We start from the raw sequence: 14878 nt of genomic DNA on the forward strand, positions 1-14878 counted from the left end.
CAACGGCGAACTTACGGCCAGTAACAACAGCTCCGCTGTTAAAAAAAGTAAAGGTATTTTGTTGCAAACAATATAGTGATCATACGTAACAATAAAAGGAGAGGACGAAGCACCAACATTTCAACAAGTACAAAACGTAGGTGTTGCGAAACGTGAAGCCACCCAATACAAGGTCTCTTCGATTTGTCCTGCACTTTCTGCATGAGTTCAGAATGAGTTAAGCCAGTTCAGCGCAGGCGCCGCCACTGCAGAACCGTGGTCTTGCACTTTTTTTGTCGTCTGCTTCTGCACCTCCTCCCTGGGAGGTGCAGGGAATCATCCTGCTCGGCACCGTCGGTAAATCGAAGAGAAAAGTGCAGGCGCCGCGCGCTGCACTCGAAAATCGAAGAGGCTAGTGCTGCACTACCTGAATGAGTGAAGCGAGTGCAGCAAAATAATATTTCAGTGCAGTGCAAAGTGCTTCTGTCGGCTCGCTGCCTGCGGGGCTGGGCGCAAGAGCAGAACGCCAGCGAACGGTCCCGCCACATGGCGGCTCTATCGCAAACCATTTCCGCTCGGCCGGCCCGCTCTCCACACTATGCTTTGTGTGACTACGAAGTTCAGCGGTTCAGTTCTACCCATGGAGGAAAGAAAAGCTTGTTCTACCTGACTCTACCCGCTAACTTCCAAAGCTGTGTGGCTGTGGCATCCGAGTACTTGCAATGGAGTCAGTCGTTGTTCTCGTAAGCTCGGGTTCGGACGAAGATTCTAGGAACAGCAACGTGAGTCCTTGATTCTTTAGATGTTGTATGTCACCATGGGGAGTTCAGGCTTGTGAACGCCGCAGGAACGCGCGTGCGAGCATCCTCCATATTGAGCGCCTTCGTCACGGTACATAAAACGAAAAAGAGAAGAACTGTTCAGTCTGAATAAGAAATGGGCCAAACTAGGGCCTTTCATGACCTAGCTGGGAGCTCTACTTCACAATGTCAGTGTGCCTATTTGCTTTGTATTCGCGCAGACACCTACATCCGGAGACCACATCGTTTCTCCAGAACGCGTAAGTACAAAAGTGCTATACTCTTCGCTGTGACCACGGTGCCTTTTTAATGCGAAAGCCTTAAATGGCCCATTGAGGGATAAAGCATCCGAAGCCAAATGTCATTTGACTCAAATTCCAAGTCATGCTGCTCCACTGCGTTTTGAAATGTCATTCGGCTCAAATGACATTTCAGCTGTGCTGTGCTACATGAGCGGTTGAAAGGGCATTACAGTCGAATGGCCTTCGAAATTTCAAATGCCATTCGATGAGAAAGGAGTTCCTGGTTCCGCCGGTCTGCGCGACAATGGACCTTTTTCCAATACCGGTCCCTCTAGCGGCCGCCACGGCGAACTAAAAATGGCAGTAATGGCACGCCCCCAAAAATATTTGGCTTTCGGGGAACCCGTGCATGAAATATCCTGGCCCTGCGGTCCCTCCCGCACTGACCCGTCAACGAGTACCTCTCACATGAATGTCACGGGTAGCAGGCGCGCGTTCTCATGACTAATCTGCAGTGTTCAAAGCGCCCCTTCTCGTTTTTTTTTTTTTTTTTCATTTTTGTAATGTCACGGTAGCAGGCGCGCGTTCTCATGACTAATCTGCAGTGTTCAAAGCGCCCCTTCTCGTTTTTTTTTTTTTTTTTTTTTCATTTTTGTTACCTTCTCACTGGCAGCCATGTGCTGGCAGCGTGGTCAGCCTCAAACGTCCTTGCCCCTTTTCGTAGAAAGCCATTATTGTGTGGACGTACAAACCCACCACGAGTTGTCGAAAGGGAAGAAAAAAAAAGAAAATGTGCAGCGCTAGGCAGTATTCGCCTCGAGCGCGAACACAGTCGGCCCCTGGCGGCGGCGGGACGAACCGCTCCTAGTGTGGATGGCGCTCTCGGGTCGTCTGCTTGTTCACGTTGCGCGCGGCGCAAGATGCGTGCTGCACACGACAAAACAACCAATATATGTACTCGTTTGACAATAAGCAATGACATAGTTACCTCTGCTTGCGCATTTCCTCTAGAAACGCAATAATCAGCGGCCGTTGCGGGTTAATGCGCTGGTTTAATTCCACGAAACATCTTCGCCGTGGTCACCGCTTGAGTGTGAAACGTGTTATAAACATTGCTTCCACACATTGCACTTTTCGTATTGTTGAGTGAAGCCGTCTGCCGTTTCGGGAACGTTGAAGGGTGCTTTTTGGAGGTGGCGTGGTGATTATTTAAAGGATAAAAGTTTAGTACGCGAAACGGTTAAGAAGCGACAAGACCTGTGCATACCCGTGCATTTGCCACACCCTTTTAAAATTACGCTGTTTCCTTATAGAAAGAAGAAACAAACAAAAACAATTACACTGCCCATGACCCGTGCGCTATCGCACATACATTACCGGGGACGTATTTTACACCCGCAAGCGCCTGTGTGATTGTGTTCTTCCCGTACCTTTTCTAAAATAAATACCATTTTTGGACAGTCGTTGTTTATACTGAGTTGCTAATTTTACGTATTATTTAAAATACATTTCTATGGATGCGCAAGAGTATTTAGGGGGGATTTTGCGGTAAAATTAAGCATTTGTGAGTTTGCGTCTGTCATGTATGTACGTGTGTCATTTTCATATATAACATTTTCAAATCCCGACATGAATCACCTTGTCCAGAAACGTGTCTCACTCAGCATAACCAAATGCCTAATATGGTCACGTCTTAAGCCCTTAAGCTCGACCTAAGTTTGAAGAAAGAGGAAAAATCGCGTAATATAATGCACGTTGTTGCCCACATGTGTGAGGGGTGTGTGCCATGGCTCGCTGTTTTTTTTTTTTCCCCACAATGCTTGCTTTCAATACAATTTTGAAAAAGGCGAGTCACGATTCCTGGACAATCTCGCACCAAAGGGCGGTTAATCAGTTTTGAAAATACATGTTGAAGTACTGCTTTTTCACCGCTACGGAACACGACGCCTAGCGTACTTTCGATCGCAAGTAATACTGATAACCAACGTTTGGCTTTTCGCGTTACATGCGTTCTCTTCTCGCTGCTCTTGCAACATTGGCAGACCACCCCCCTTCCAGAAAAAAGGAACGAAATGCACAGAAAACTTTTATCCTTGCATTTTTTTAACCAATCCCTAAGAATTAAATGCCAAGACAAAGGCGATGTTAAGTTTACAAAACAAAGTAATTACCGGTAAACAGTTGCGCTGATTCGCAACGAGAAATAAATAGGAAACGTTTTACTACATCTGCAACAGCGCAACTTTATATGCCATCTTTAGGATTCGTAAGCGACCTTATAGGCAAGAATGCAAACACATCTCGCTGTTGCAGGCACCTGTTAGATTTTAAAAGGAACGCAAATGGTCAACAGAGCAGCCGTAACAGAAAATTTGTGCTCACTGTGAGGTCCCAGAAGCTTGGTTTGCACACTGTAAACCTGCTTGTCACTTTGCGAAAACCTAGCTAAACATGAGATGTTGCTTGTACTGCGGGCGTTGACAATTCAATTCGCAAGTTCACTTGTGGCGAAAACCGTAAATAAGTGATCCGACACCGTTATTCATCAAACCTTCCTTGAGTCGCTAAAATTTCATAAAAGACCCGTTAGAGCGGTTACATTTATATCTCTGCGCTGATAAAAATTCAGTAATTTTATGTTGCCTTTCGAACACACAAAAATATTGTAAGCTCTTAGAAAGAATGTCGGGGCAGGTAGGTGGTGTTACCATTTCAGTGCATCCCACAAATGCAAGAATGCGTCATGCTACCAGTGAAAGCGACTGAGATTGCCGTTGTAAACTGAATTTCAGAGATCGAGGCTTCATGCTTTGTTTCTGCTTATGCTTTTATTGAAGGCTCAAAGCCATAGTCTGGAAAGATCGAGCTTGCTATGAGCCACGGCGTACAAGTTCATTGTCACTACAGTAAAACCTCGTTACAAGAGACACTCAAGGGAACCAAAAAACGTGTCTCTTGTAACCAAGCTCTCTTGTATGCAATGTTGCTAACATGGCGAACATAGCAAAACCAACCAAACCGCTTTCATTCAAATGTCTCTTATAACCAAGTGTCTCTTGTAACGAGGTTTTACTTATTATGGCCGTTCTGCGATTCCCGACGGGTCGCCGCTTTTTTGGCATAGTAATGAAAACTTACTGCCGCTTCCATGCTGTACATTGAACGTTGAGGAACCGAACTACAGCATACCACTCTTGTTTGCGCCTTTCGTGCGCACATACGCTGGGAAAAAGGCACGAAGCACGGCCACAGTGTGCATTCTTACAGGCCGCTCACCGGAGCATCCATCCACACTAGCAGCACGACGCTGTCGCCACCTACATGTCGATCTCGCGGCGAATAGCCGCTCCCTAAGCAGAAAACTGAGGGGCGCCCTTTTGTTTATTTTGCCCGAGGCGCCTGCCAAGAATGGCGTACCGGCAGCCCGCACATGCGCAGATCGCTACTGGAAAAAGGTCCATTCTCAAAGGCATTTGAAATTTTCCGCATTCGCCCACCATGTTTTGGTGTCACCACTGCCACCCTGTTTCGTTCTCGACAAAAAGTTAATTTTATAGCTAACATGGGCAATAAAAAACAATTATTAGTTATCAAATCGATAACGACCTACAAGCGCGCGGCGCACAAAACATGCACTAACAACCAGTTTTTTTCTTTTTTTTTTTGCACCACCGGTGATTATCTAGTTTTTTTGTAACCGTAGAGTGAGTGATAGAAAACAAACACAAGTGAAAAATTATGAACAACGTGCACTTTAAACACCAAGTTGACTCGTGAATAATTGTTTTTATGGCATGCAGAAACGGCACCCGAGAGTACGACCGTTTGCGTTTCAAAGGCGTTTGAGAACCTCAAAGGTCGTTGGTGGTGCTCCTTTGTCCCAAATGGTATTTCAACCAAAGGCCGTTGAAAAGTGTCGTGTAGCAGCTCAAAGGTTGCATTTGAGTCAAGTGACATTCAACTCGAAGGCCTTCGAAATGCTCGTGTAGCACGGGTCCTTGGGGCCCGCGAATGCTATTTCTAGCACTCGCACACAGCGTTCCCAGTCAGCATAAACAAAGACATTGCTGGCGTACTTAAAACAAACAAAATATTCTTAATTTTGGGACTGTTTATTTCTCTTTCACTTGGCCCTTTCAGACCTGAATTTTTTTCTTTGAGTCAGGAAAAATTTTTCTGTCTACTTTCTTTATTAATTGGACCCTATAAGCTTAAAAACGAAAAATTGAGCTTGTGATGCAAGTAATTAGAGATATACAAGCATGACATCTAATTCGGTCATCACGCAATTAATGTACAGCAGAAAATATTTTTTGCTTGTTTTCCTAGATTTTGGAAACCAGTAAGCCCACAGACAAAGAATAAGGCTGGTAGTGCAAGTATTTGTAGATTTACAGCCATGTAATCAAACTAGAACTTCGGTCCTTGGGGTCACCCATACGTCAGCTTGGCCTTTACTGCAATGTTTTCCTCTTTCTTGCGTTCAGCTATATCCAAAAAAAAAAAAAAGCACCCAATTAACCCTGTAAAGGTAGTTTGAAAGCGCAGCTGTAAACGACGCCCAGAACGATTACTTATGCGACGTCACTGAAATTCACACGCGTGGCTTTACAAAGAATGAAACCAGAGACAAGTGAAATTCTCACGCCCTTTATTACTCCAAAGACATATTGTTTGCCTAGGTAAAATCATTGCATGACCCACGAATGGTGGTTGGTTGAGTTGTATTGGTGAAGCACATGAGTGGGATATCTTTTTTTTTTTTATAAAATTAAAGGGAGCTCAAACCCGGTGTTAGACGATCTCACTTCTCCTCCGTCTCTACCGCTGATCTCGTGGCCTCCGTTGGCGGCGGCAGAGACAAAGGAGAAATGCGATGCCATGCGTTGGTGTGAGCTTCCTTTAATTTCTATAACTTCTAGTGCATGCGCAAGGCGTGCACAGGGCTGCTACACGTGCTGTGGGCGGAGCGGAGCACACAGTGGCGCGAAGGGTCGCGTGACACGATCACTTGGCATTTAGGGAGAACGCACGGGGTAAACCCGCAGATGTGCTCTGGTGAGTGCACAGTCTGTCTCCCCTGTCTCTGTGCGGGCTCGTAGCTTGATCAATAAGACAACGGCTCTCGCTACATTTCTCTATTCATTCCAGGTTTGATTCCTGGTGGTTCCCGTAACTTCTTTTATTTGTTCGATGGAGTTTTCTGTTGACACCAACGGTCGCGACAGAACCCTTGAAGGGGGGGGGGGGGGGTGGCGTAGAGGTAAAAAGCTTCGCTTTAAAATGACCAATGGTGATATCTATCGAAAGAGGTATCCTTGAAGCACTATTTTCGAGAAAACTAGCTGTCTTGGTTTTGTTCTTAAATTTGTACAAGTTATTTGGTTCATCTCCTAAACATGGGACGCCAGGTCCGAAAGGGTTAAATCATGATATCAATGTGTAATAATTTCATACTCTCAGCATTAGTGCGAGCAAGCGACAAACCAGTGCGGCCAGACAGCACAAAAAACCATGTCAAAGCTTAAGTTATTTATAATTTAATATAATTTTAATGCCAAAGACTGCTGCTAAATTTGATTGTTGCATAATTGTGTAAAAATAGAACTCGACAGCAGCAGCGCCACATAGCATGGCGAGCGGTCATTAAAGCTTTCAAATGCCATCGAAGTTGTAGTGGAGCACGGTGGATTCTGAATGGCATTCGAAGCCTTTTATTTGAGTCAAATGATATTTGGTTCGAATGACATTCGGACGCCAGTGTAGCAGGGATATAACAGCCACCTAAATTCTCATTTGCGCATACTTCACAGCCTTGCGTGCTTCGCAGTGTCTAGAGGAGGAGGAGGAGTGATTCTAGCTGAGGAAAGAGGTAAACGGGATATTTTAAACTCACCTGGGAGTTCACCGGCATACAACCAACATACAACTCAGTCCGGGAGAATAGGACAGGGAGGAGTGAAAGGGTATAGACAAAAGTGAAAGAGGACAGAAAGAAGGAAAGAGAAGCAGAGAGTGCTGCTCGACGGCTCTTTAGAATGGACGTTGGAGTGCCGTACGCGGTGCTACAAGTTTCGTTCAAGGTTGTCTGACGTGAACTCAGCAGAGCGCAAGAACTGAACCCGCATCTGTGTTTCTTGAAAAATGATATTTTTTGTTGAGCTGCTTTAACGCGGAAATTTTGGTCTGTCTGTCTGTATGTCTGTCTGTTTCCCAATTCAGCCGCCCGGCCAAAGTTAAGGCAGATGTTGAATGAAGCGTTTATATAGACACAGCCATTTCTAAACATCTAAATCTGGTGGCAACATTGCTCAGCAACAACAAAACATTATGCATATTTGATGCAAAACATCAATACATAATGGTATTTGCAGTGTCTCTTTATTAAAAAATGCATGGATGCTCGGTTAAACATGGCTGTTTAATTAAGTATGCCCTGGCAGTTGCCCGCTGCACTAGCCTCTCCTGGTGGTACATATTCCAAGAAATTAGACAGCAACAGTAACGAAATGTTCTAGTAGGTGGCGCGTGGAACGCGCATGGAGCAGTGGAACGTGGTAAAATTGAGTCGACTTCAGCAAACCTCTATTGTGTTTATCGTAGGAGGAGCGAGATGGGAAGGAAGATAGAGGTGAGCGGGAAAGACGAGGCATTTACATGGCAAAGGCAGCAGAGGACTATCGTCTTTAGGCAGTTGCAACGAAGTGAGCAGATGCGGGGCCAACTTTTTATTGTGCTGCCGTCTTTTTGCGCTGTGTAATTATTAGGCAATCTGCAGTGTATTGTCCAATCTGACCTGCTGTCACAATGGCCTCGGAAAGTCTTAAGTCGGGGGCAGGTTTTACATGCTCATCGAACTGAAAGCACTGTTCAAGAGAACGGCCAAGAAAATTTCTTGCACTTTTGGTGGCGTTATGTTAAAGCTGCTGAAGGAGAGAACCAGGGCTGCAATGTACTCATAGGCGTGCGCAGGATAAGTGGGGGCAATTCTCATCAGAGCGCCCCTCCTCCCATTCCGATTTCCCCAAAATGTCCTTGTGTACTTTTGACATAACTCAAAACAACACTGTTCGGCTGTAGTCTTGTCAGCAGAAACTCGAATGTCGGAGGCTGAAAGTGACCTAACTAAAACTGCTTTTATATTTCTAAAAAATAGTCTTACACTGTTTGACTCCAGCAGTCAAGGGAGGTGGGTGCATGGCCCCTTGCACTTTAATACCAGTGTATGCCTCTGTAATTTTTGCTTAATTCATGGCGGGCATACAGCTTATTTGCACCAACTTTCTGAGGCATAAAATGAGGCTCCTCACGTTGCTAACACCACTCATAGTTATGTATGTAAAAAACTTTTCTGCTAGAATTGTTAGGCGCAAGTGTGGGTTCAAAAAGGACTCTGTGGAATAACCCCGTTAGAAAACTAACACGCTTTGCCCTAATGTTGAAGGAAATTCACCCGGCCTTTTTACTTTTAATCCTAATATCCCCTTCGCCATGGCACAAAAGCTTTGACGTTCGTTGTTTCATTTCATGTTTAATTGCTACTGAATGGATTCTGAACACGCCCAGTAGTGAAAAATGTGAATGCATGGGAGCCCATCGTGGCGGTCTACAGCCCATGCCCGCATATAAATGCGGCGACAGGTTGTAATTTGCTGCCAGCAAATGACAATTGATGCTTACAAAGCCTATACCTCCAAGTCCCGCAAACCACCCGTGTTCTGTCCCTAACCGGCGGCCTACGAAGCCAGTGTCTTTTCACTGACATCTCTCCATCACATGCTGAATACCCCAGCTGCCCCAGCTAAAACTTCTCCATCGTGTCGCCGTCAGATGGCACTGCAACTCCCAAGTTAACACGCCATCGGACGGCATGGGAGTATACCCTTGCAGTGCCATTTGACAATGCTCCAACACCCAGTTAAAGAGCCGTTGGATGGCACCCTAGACAGTGTGTTTTTGCTTTGTGCCACCATCATAAAAGCTGCCAGTGCTACCATGTTGAATTTCACTCCACAAGCTGGTGCAAGATATCCTTAGGTTACATCATTGCCTGACATCTTTACTATACACAGCGTGGAAGTGGATCACTTTGATGGAATTGTTACATCGAACCTCTACAGTCGAGATGGTGGGCAAGGTGCAACGAAATGGGCTTTCAGCTGACGCTGTCGGCCTTGCACTTCCTGCATGTAAATGCATTTTGCCACGTGCTAGAAGTATTGTGCCAGTCAATCATGAAGTTTGAACTGAACAACTCAAGAGGGAAGAGAGAATATTTTTTGTTCAAAATGACTGCTGGCTAGAGTGTAAAAGCAACAGTCAGCTTACAGCAGCTTTCTAAATTTTCTGCAACAGGATGAATTGGTGCAGAGTGTTGTGCCAAATTAATGGGCCTCCTCAATTATCAGTCCCGGATCGTCCGCGGAGTGCTCGAGACGCGATCCGGCGCTCGATTTTCCCATGTATTCCTATGGGACTTGGACTGTCCAGGACTGGTAAATCGAGGATGCCCAATATGTGCTTCTTCGCTGATGTAAGACGGTGGCAAGTTTTAAGCCCCGTGTGCGTAGGCTGTGCCAGATTACCTTGTCGCTCCAATATTCATGATTTTGTTCTGGTGAACATTTGCATCTCTCTCTCTCTCTCTCTCTCTCTCTCTCTCTCTCTCTCTCTCTCTCTCTCTCTCTCTCTCTCTCTCTCTCTCTCTCTCTCTCTCTCTCTCTCTCTCTCTAGGAATTGTTTTTGATGGTGGTATTAAATGCACATTTCTTTTAAAAAGTGCAAGACTCCCTGAGCGAAATATTGCTAGCCCATGTTGTGCGTGTTGTGTGCCGACACTGCAGAACAGTGGGAAATACTCCAAAAGCGAGAATATTTTGGAAGTGTTTCTTCTGTGGTACTTGACTTGCGCTATGCTTCTTTCTTCTTCCATAAAAGATCTGACTGCTTTCAAATAAAGCCGTTGCTCTTTTAGAAGTATCAATAAAGACATCACACGATTGTACCCCAAAAATCGGGGCTGCTTTATGAACAGTGCAAGCGTAATTTAGTGGAAAACGAATGACCTTTGGAGAAGTTGGCTCCTGTATTGGTTTGAACGCATACATCAAACCTAGGGACACCAGGGAAAATACGTATCGAAAACCTTGAAGGTTTTTAGTTTTAGTGGTCAGAAGGCATGGTGTGGTGGCATTTCATTCTTTAACTCAGTGCCACAAGCAATAAATGCATATGAATGAAAGGTGGCTTGCACTTTGTACGGAAACAAACCATTTATCACTGAAATTTTGAGACCCTGGGTTATGTTCTCTTTCAGGCATGTGGCAGTTCATTTGAATGAATTGCTAGTCTAAGAGTTTACCAATCGATGCTGCTGTCATAAAATGGCAGTTTCGTTGTGTAGGCTCCTATGCTAAAACCAAATGACTTGAACAGTGAATGCCTTTTGCTGATGATGTCATTCAGTTTGTCATCTGGGAGGGGTATTAATGCAGCAAATCACTTATAAGGTGGCCTTCCAGTAGCAGTGATGCACAGCTAAGGGAATTGGACCTCACGTGCTTTGGTGCCAGTCTACACCAACTATACTTTAATACTTTTGTACAATAACAGTGACATGTGCACACATGCTGTCGTTTTGTTTAAAAGTGCGATTGAAGGCAACTGTTTCGCATGTGCAACACACCCCAGAGAAGTGCCTATTTATTGGCTTGCTTGTTACAAAAATACAAGAAAAAAAAAGGCAGCTAGACGGTTATTTTCCATTTTTTGGCTGAGCAGACAAAGTAGACTTAAATGTGAGCAGACCAAGCAAAACATTATTGCATTGTATGCGAAAGGAGCAAGCCTAGAAGCTGTTTCATTGAGCATTTTCAGCCAGTGCATTACATTTTAGGGTGGATGGAACAAAGACACTGAATTGTTGCAGTGGGACTTCACTAAATGTGTGGCACTGGTGTCATGTTTGTCTTCAGCATTCCCAGTTTTGGTGACTGAGTTTTTAATGTTCTAAGCAGTGTACCTGGAGTTCGGCTTAGATGAGGGCCAGCTTGTTTCTACACTGATGTGTAGAAACAAGCTGGCCCCCACTGATAGATTCTGGTGCCATGAATTCAAATATACCACTCACAGCAGCAGCGGTTGCTTATTAATCCAGACAACGACAAGAGCACAAAACGGGTATTGCCGCCGTATCGCCTTCCCACATTACAATTTATGACATCACAAATTATGAATGGTGAAGTACGGGATTGAGAGAGCTTCTCTCAACAGTCTTCTGAAACAAACATGATTGGGGGTACATCTAAATGTGAAATAAATGCGTGCAGGAACTTCTGCTGAGCACTCGTGTTTCAAAAAGGCACGGATTTTAGCTCAGTGTTAAGCAGGTTCTTTTACTACAACTGCCGGAAAGATTTATTTCAGCTTTGATTTCAGTCCTTTTGCACAGTCGTAAATACTGAGCACTCGTGTTTCAAAAAGGCACGGATTTTATCTCAGTGTTAAGCAGGTTCTTTTACTACAACTGCTGGAAAGATTTATTTCAGCTTTGATTTCAGTCCTTTTGCATAGTCGTAAATACCGTCAGAACTATGTGAGGGAGTGTGCGAGCTATTGCCCCTTTTCGCTGTTTATGTTTACTGATATATGACAACCAGCTGCAAAATTCTCAGAGTACTGGCCTGATCAGCTAACCAACGTGCTCGGCTGTCAGCTGCTGTGCTGGTAAATGACGTGAGCCGTTTCAGCTGCTTCTCCTGGGCCACTGTAAACATGCAAAAGAAAGCAGACAGAGGAATGGCAGCTTTGTTTCTAAATAAGCAAAGCAGTGTTTGTCATCGTTCAGCTAAAGTTTAATGTCCTTGAAGGGGGGTGGGGGATGCTAATCTGCCTTTACAGGAATTTTCAAATTTAACTATTTAGCTATTTTTGATTGTTATTTTGTATACTGCATATTGAAAAGTTGGTTTCTTTTTATTTTATTTTTTTTATTGTTGTCAGTGCTATGCCAATCGCTGTAGCCAGGAGGGGGGATAGGGATTGTCAAGCTGTTCGCACGGCTTTTTCCCTCTCCTCCTCCATCGCCGATGGAAATTGACCCAATAACTTCCTGGCTCTTCAGAGGCCTGTCTGAGCATTAATCGTGAAATTTTAGTGAGCGTTGTCCTAGATAAGAGCCGCCTTACAGAAAGAGCAGCTGAAGCAGGGAAAAGCCTGGTGTTAAAGGAGCCATGAAGACAAAATACAAGTTGGGTTTATTAGAAAGACTGCTTAGTCCCGATAACAATGATACCAATCTCATCGCAATATTCAAACAAATAACAGAGATATTAAAGAAAACGTGTGAAGCAGTCGCGACACCCTAGCCAATTTCCCGCAACTTTTCTATGACGTCACGGAACCTTGTTTGTACGATTGGCGGCCGCCTAACTGACCTGTCGCGACGACACATGACTGGACGTCTGTAATGGGGCCTCTAGTTCCATTTGACCGCATCACTTGAATGCTAATGTGCAGTTAACGCACTGAAAATTATGTTTCATTGTCGGCCCGTATGACGGCATTCTTGCTCATAACACGTCACTGTGGCGCAAAATTTGAAAGTTCTTAAATACTTCTTGCTTTTTTTTTTTCGTTAAAAAAAACATCTTTTGTGGCTGTAATGGAGGTGAGTGAAATACTGAATCCTAGTTCTTTCAAATTAAACGAAGTTGTATTTTCTTTTCATGGCTCCTTTAAGAAATCTCTGGGCAGACTATTCTAGTTCACTCTAGGGCAGACCAAAGGCAGAGGGGTGCCATGAAGGAAGTGCCCTTGGGTGTCATTTGCAGGGTCTTCAGCAGAGCACAGGAAACGCTTTCCAACTTGTTTCATCTTGATTGGTCTACAGTTACACTTATTAGTACAATAAGTGGGAGGTAGTGACACTAGTGGGAGGTATTACGAGGAATTTGGGAAGGGTTAATTGGGCTGGCACTCACATTTTTTAATGCCATACTACGTTTAAAGTGAGATATTTTGTCAGGGCTGGAAGTGAACCATAAGGCAGTCGAATTTTTAGCTATAGGAGCTCATGGCAAGGCAACGAATGAGGCAGAACAGGGCGATATCGGCTGGTCTTCTATTGCGACCAGAAAAACGAAGTAAAATATGTTTTGACGTGAGACTAAGAAACTTGGTTAAGAAAAGATGGGCAAAGAGAGTGCCTTAAAAATGCGGATACTCAATGGCGGTAGAGGATGAGAAGGCTCACGACAAAGTACAAAATTAATGGGGCAGACGACCAATCAGGGGCCATAATTAGGAAAGTGAAGAAAGCAGTGACTGAAATTTGGGTGGAAAGAGGAAACGAAAAGGTCATAAGAAGTCTGAAGCAGCAAACAAGAGATCAAGAAAGAGAATTACAGTGTAGACCGCTTATAACGGATGTCGCGGAAGCCGTTACCGCACTGTAACCAAAACATGCGCGAACCCAACCACATCGCAACCTATATATCTTTCAATTATTCTGTGTTTATCATCACTCAAACTCACAGACTTAAAAACAAAGGTACAGTCGTGATTTCGTTTGTATATATATTTTTTACATCAGCCACTGCTGCAGGGTCTTACACATTGCAAGCGCGGCTTTAACTTCCGTTGTGTTTGTACTTTGAAGGACCATGGCAACGTTTTTAGCGTCTATGAACAGGTGCCGCGGGACTAATGCGATAAGAACGTCAGCGTGATTTCTTTTTTTTACCCCACCTTGCGTTCACGATGCTGAAGGCGGCTGCTTATCAGCGCAACATACTGGTGGTGGGAATCGGCTTTGCGCGGCTCGCTATCTGCAGGTGTTCGGAAAGGGAAAGGGCGGGGGCTTATCTGCACAACGTTCTAAAGCGTGAACAACATCGAGCGATTTCTTCTCGCGAAAACGTGCAGTGCACGCCGCAGGTGCGGCGACCCCGGCGCGGATACAACTGGCGTGGTGTGGTGCGGTGCGGCGACAACATGGCGTCGGCGCTGGCCGTGAAGTGGGGCGGCAGCACCCGCTCCTAACCGCTCGCTGAAATGCCGCACGAGGCGCAAGTGAAGATGCTCATGTAAGAAAAGAGCTGATAATCTGGGCGAAAAGTGAAATATAAAATGCCATCCCCGTTGCTTGTGAAAGCGCTCATTAAAAAATACGGCGGTGCTAAGCCTAAACATCTCTGGCGCGGCCAGCCGGCTGCTCGGAGCGCTTCGAATCACCCGCCATTAGGTGCGCGTCTGCGCGCCTCCCTCCACCCACTGCCACGCGAAGAAGCCGCCGCGAGCGCACGAATCGTGTGCGAAAACGGGACATGCGGTTCCCGCTGAATAGAAACAACTTGTCGCGCGCGGACGGGGAGTGGGGGTCGCTATCTTTTGAGGTGTGTCAAGCAAGGACAGTTGCAGTGATGTGATTGGGTCGAGTCATTTTGGAGCAGCTTTTGGAGCAGCCAAAAGTAGGTTTTGGAGCAGCAAAATCGGCTTTTGGAGCAGCCAGAACGAGCATTAAGACTTGAGAAATAATGCTACAAGGGGAGCAAAACAACCGAGAAGAGCCCCAAAACCATCATCCTGGGCACACAGAAATGTTTAAACAAGTGAAATGCCTTCGGTGCAGACAAGTTTCTGTCGCACAGATGTCTTTTAGCAGTGACTATGAAATGCCTCAAGACAAGCACCGAAAGAGTTCGTGCGAGTGTGTACGTGCATTCACTGCATAAGCCAACAGATCATAAAAAGAACTTGAAGTTTTATTTAAAAAATGAATATCGGGGTAGCATTCCAATCGGTAGGCTACAGAACGTACATAATGAACGGAACAGAATGACCATGACAGAATGTACT

The 14878-nt window shown here is 45.1% G+C and overlaps 1 protein-coding gene across 1 annotated transcript in view; it reads left to right on the forward strand.

Annotated features, from left to right (window-relative positions):
* The first annotated feature begins 616 nt into the window (after positions 1–616).
* Positions 617–14878, forward strand: part of LOC144139273 (uncharacterized) — a 43032-nt gene continuing 28770 nt past the window's right edge. The window contains exons 1-2 of the mRNA XM_077671679.1: positions 617–761; positions 1001–1039. Coding sequence (XP_077527805.1) covers positions 702–761; positions 1001–1039 — 99 coding nt within the window. The 5' untranslated portion in view covers positions 617–701. The remainder of the gene's footprint in view (positions 762–1000; positions 1040–14878) is intronic.

The sequence above is a fragment of the Haemaphysalis longicornis genome, unplaced genomic scaffold (assembly GCF_048455015.1).
Source record: "Haemaphysalis longicornis isolate Haplotype H1 unplaced genomic scaffold, Haemaphysalis longicornis Haplotype H1 scaffold_1, whole genome shotgun sequence".
Lineage (NCBI taxonomy): Eukaryota > Metazoa > Arthropoda > Arachnida > Ixodida > Ixodidae > Haemaphysalis > Haemaphysalis longicornis.